Raw genomic sequence first — 4,620 nt, 5'->3', positions numbered from 1 at the left:
CGCCACATATTACACTACACTACATCACACCAGCGAAGTATATCAGAGTGCAGTGCAGCGCAATGTAGTGTAGTATGTAGTGTTGTGTTGTTATATAGTACTGTGTGTTTTGCAGTGTTGGCTGCTATTTAGTAGACCGCATAGTATAGTACAGTACAGTACGCTGTATAGCATAGCATAGCATAGCATAGCATAGCATAGCATAGCATAGCATAGTATAACAGAGTAGAGTAGAATAGAGTATAGTGTTTGTTACTGGTTGTTGTTTGTTGCAGTATACTTCAATAGTATGAAGATAGAGACAAGGAGAGGTGATCATTTGGATTATAGATCGTGACTTGGTGTATGGAGTGACATATGCACTTTCTGTGGACCTTTCCTATATATCATTTTGTATTATGTTGTGCGCTGAACAAATGAAACTAATGTTCATCATAGAATTTTGGACGTGTAGATGGCATTATTAAGATGTATGTGGTAAAGGTATGATGGAGACGTGGAGGCATTACTCGTGTATTGGCCATATATTAATGCAAAAGCATGCATGCACTAATCAGGTGACTAAACGAAACCCGATTGGGAGAATCCAACCCACCCACTGATCCGTTTTGGCGCGCCACAGTTCAACACTCAACTCTACAAGCCGACCGGACACCATGCCATGCCATGATATGCCATGCCATGTCATACAGCATAGTATTATAGTGTAATATAGTGTAGTATATTATAGCATAGTCTATTATAGTATAGCATAGTATACTTAGGGGATCCCCCCTCATTCTCGTCTGTAATCAGACACGCTTTTGACGTAATATTCTATTATAGTATATAACCCCAGAGAAAAAATAAGGCAATATACCTTTGGCTTCCCCAAGCACACACTTAGCAGGAAGTTTGGGCGGCTAATTCAAAGCCTACTAGCACACAATGTTCAGTTCCAAACACCGTTAATTTCCACCTAAACAAAAGAATATCAACTGTTTCTTCCTTTGCATTTCTATTCCAGGGAACCAGACATGGAGAAACATGGATATGGCGACCTCAAGATGAGCTACATCCAGACGCCCTCGGCAGTGTTCGACTTACCTCGCACAATTCCGGACAGAATACGAGAGCTGGCGAAGGCCAACCCAGACAAAATGGCGTTTGTCTTCAGACAAGCCGGACAACCCAGGGATACCTTGACAAGGAAACAAGTGGCAGACCAGTCCGACTGGTTGGCCCGACATTTTGTCAGAGATGGCATCAGAGCAGGTGACAAAGTAGCCATACTTGTGGACACACCGAGAAACTGGACCATAATTTATTTCGGTATAAACATGACCGGTGGCACTGTTATCAACTCGCCATCCTTCGATGAGAAAGAATTTACAAAGATCGCCAAAGGGATAGGATGCGTGGCAACTGTAACAGAATTGAAGCAATCTAAAGGAGACCTTTCCAAGGCTCATCATCGTAGCGTCATCCTGACAACATTTCAGGACCATAAAGATAAGATAACGACCTTTGACCTCTTCGGTTTGACAGAGGACAACCAGGTTCCAGATGTTGACCTTCCCGAAGTGCACGCCGACGACGAAGCGATGATGGTGTTGACCTCTGGTAGTAGTGGAATGCCTAAGCTCGTTGTGCACACCCATGCCTCAATCCTAGCGGGAGCATATTCAATGGGAGATTTTTGCGAGTTCGAAGAGGACACAATCGTTGCTAACGACAGACCGATGTCTTGGATAGGCGGCCAACCAATTTTGTACCTTGGTATCGGGTTGACTACAGTCTACATCAAGGCGAAAGTCAACTCAGACTCAGACGATGAGTTCTTCGTGAACGTTTTATCTTCTGAACGCCCAGATGCTGCTTTACTGATGGAATATAGACTAAACAGCTTACAGAGAAGACCTGATCTGTTAGACAGGATGCCGTTTCTCTCCACCTCGATAGCCGCAGGACAAAGGGTGAGTGCGAAGTTTGTAGACAGTTTGCTACGAGTTTCAGATTCCGTCGCCTCCGCCTACGGCTCTTCTGAATGTTTGCATTTCATCGGTTTGAAGGTAGCAACAGGGCTGGGCTTTGAACTCGGTACAGCTGGGTACCCCTGCTCTGGCTGCGAAGTTAGAGTGGTGGATGAAAAAGGTGAAGTCGTCTGTGTGGAAACACAGGGGGAACTCTGTTTGCGTGGACCAGCATGTGCCAAAGCTTATGTCTACCTTGACGGTTCCAGAACCCCTATTGTGGACGAAGACGGTTGGTACCATACCGGAGATGTAGCACTAATCCACCAAGACGGACGAATCGTCATCATAGGTAGGAAGACTGAAATGCTTAAACGGGCTTCGGTGAAAATTTTTCCCTCATTCGTGGAGAAGAAGATTCAGGAAAACTTTGAAGAGATTGAGGAAGTTGTTGTTGTTGGTGTGGATGACGACATATTGCACCAGGAGATTTGCGCTTGTATTACGCTCACACCAGACGCACGCATAACCACAGAAGATATCAAGCGGCGTGTCGAGGACATCTTCAGACCGTCTCTTGCGCCAGATGGTCTTGGTTACATGCCAGGACATTTCCTGCTCATGGACTCTTTTCCAAAGACGACGTCCGGGAAATGTGATAGACTGTCACTGACCAAGATGGCCAAAGAGATCATTAAGGGTAAAACTCAGAAGTCTTAAACCTTACTTATAGGGAAGTAGACGACGTCCGGGAAATGTGATAGACTGTTACTGACCAAGATGGCGGAAGAGATAATGAAGGGTAAAATTTGTAATCCTGGAAAGATTACATTTAATCATGATTTACAGGCCATATGATGGAAATGATTTATTTTGCATATATTTAAATTTAGCCATTGTGTATACAAGGGTAGCATTATTTACTTGTCAATTTACAATAGCAATGAGATATTATTATATACTGTTATATATGGGTAGTCTTTAGAATAGCAAGATGTATTATTATATAATGTTATAAATAGGTAGTCTGCAGAAAAGCAATGAGGTATTATTATATACTGTTATAAATATGTAGCCTGTAGAATAGCTGAAGGCCTTAAGCAGACTCAAGAAGGGATGTTTTATGGTGGCTGTTGGAGAAGCGTTGGTATGCTTTATAAAATGAGAAGCCCCGTCTTATGATGGTGGTGTGTAGCAAACGGTGGTGTGTTTCATTTTAAAGAGGGGAGGGATGGGGGAGGGCAGTGGTGAGGGGGTGATGGCAATTCTCTGAATACTGAATGAAGTTATTGCTGAACTTTTACCTAGCATTACGTCTCCACAAGATTTAACTAAGGTTGGGTAGCTAAATTTATGAAATACGAACCTTACTGGACTTCTGCAAGAAATTTATTGACCACCACTGGTATCAAATACTGGCATCTAATTTAATAAAATGTGGTAAAAAGACTGTTTTGGGATTTTTGAATGTGCACGATACACAAGGGGTATTAAGATTTGAGTCTTCGACCAACCTGAACAAGGTTTATTTCGATGGATTCCTCTCTACATGCAGCTTTAGTGAAAATGTACCGTGGTCACGTTAAATGTTAGGCCTTCAGGTATATCAACCAATAATATTGAACTGCCGTTCGACCAACTCAGCTGTATTTCCGCAGTTCTGGGTTAAATGAAAGAAGAAAAAGCAACTATAGATTTTGAAATATGGGAATAAATTATGCAATATTATCGATGAATTTTCTTCTTATCTACAACGGAGTTTTTGTTCGACCAGTACTAAAATAACAATCATCTTTAATTTGTATTTAACCTCTATTAATGCGATGACGGTATTTTATGAACATTAAATATAATCTGGCATACGTGGTACTCCCTGTTTTATTCTGTTTTTAATTCAGTCGTCTAGAACATATATGTACATGTAACTTGACTCTTTCAGTCATCATTGAAAACTGTTGATTGCTTCTCTTTGCATGACTCAGTTTAAAGTAGCATTACATTCTTGGTTTCTTTGTTAATCAGAAACTGGCCTTGCGGTTTTGGTTGACAGCTGGTATACGAATGTCCGTTTCAAGGCGTAGATTTAGACTGTCTTATCTCCGCATGTTTTTTTGTTTTGGCCAGTTAAATTACACCGATAATTCATTTTCCGGACGGGTAGCTCAAAGTGGCCTGCTTTCCATTTTGGGCCTTTAGACGAATGCCAATTTCTGAAACAACGTTAAAATAACAAAACCATCGGACAAAATAAGAATGATTTTAAAGGAGGAAGTTAGGATGGAGGCTTGTAAAAGCAGTCAGCAGTTGTTTCTTCTGTACCCCACAAACAGTTTTGGATAAATGTCATGTCCTTGGGCGACGTCAATTTGACCAGTTAGAAGTATGTGGAATGCTTTACTATTCCGACCAGTTGGGTGACAAAAATCATCTTATCAGTTTTAGAACATTTTGTCCGCTCTTTTTAATCGTATTGTTGTAAATGTATCATGAAGACACAGTTTTACTTTTTTCGCATGATTAACATAGGCGATGAACAACATATACCTATCTTTACTTTCCGAAATAAAAAAAACGAGAGAGAAATGTAACTGTTTGCTTTCTACTCTCTATGTATTAACCACAGACATAAAATTATTCATGGAACTGGCTTTTCTCATTCGGTTGACTG

At 41.1% G+C, this 4,620-nt stretch overlaps 1 protein-coding gene across 1 annotated transcript; it reads left to right on the top strand.

Moving 5' to 3' along the window:
• The first annotated feature begins 1,016 nt into the window (after window positions 1–1,016).
• LOC135476396 (uncharacterized) lies at window positions 1,017–2,672 on the top strand. The gene has a single exon (XM_064756403.1). The coding sequence runs from the start codon at window positions 1,017–1,019 to the stop codon at window positions 2,670–2,672; it is 1,656 nt and encodes a 551-aa protein (XP_064612473.1).
• Window positions 2,673–4,620: the final 1,948 nt, after the last annotated feature.

The sequence above is a fragment of the Liolophura sinensis genome, chromosome 10 (genome assembly GCF_032854445.1).
Source record: "Liolophura sinensis isolate JHLJ2023 chromosome 10, CUHK_Ljap_v2, whole genome shotgun sequence".
Lineage (NCBI taxonomy): Eukaryota > Metazoa > Mollusca > Polyplacophora > Chitonida > Chitonidae > Liolophura > Liolophura sinensis.
Note: the sequence above shows the minus strand (reverse complement) of the source record. Positions and strands in the feature narration are given on the sequence as shown.

Excerpts from the sequence above, each read along its gene's own strand:
- LOC135476396 (XM_064756403.1), top strand. The coding sequence starts at position 1,017 with ATGGAGAAACATGGATATGGCGACCTCAAGATGAGCTACATCCAGACG.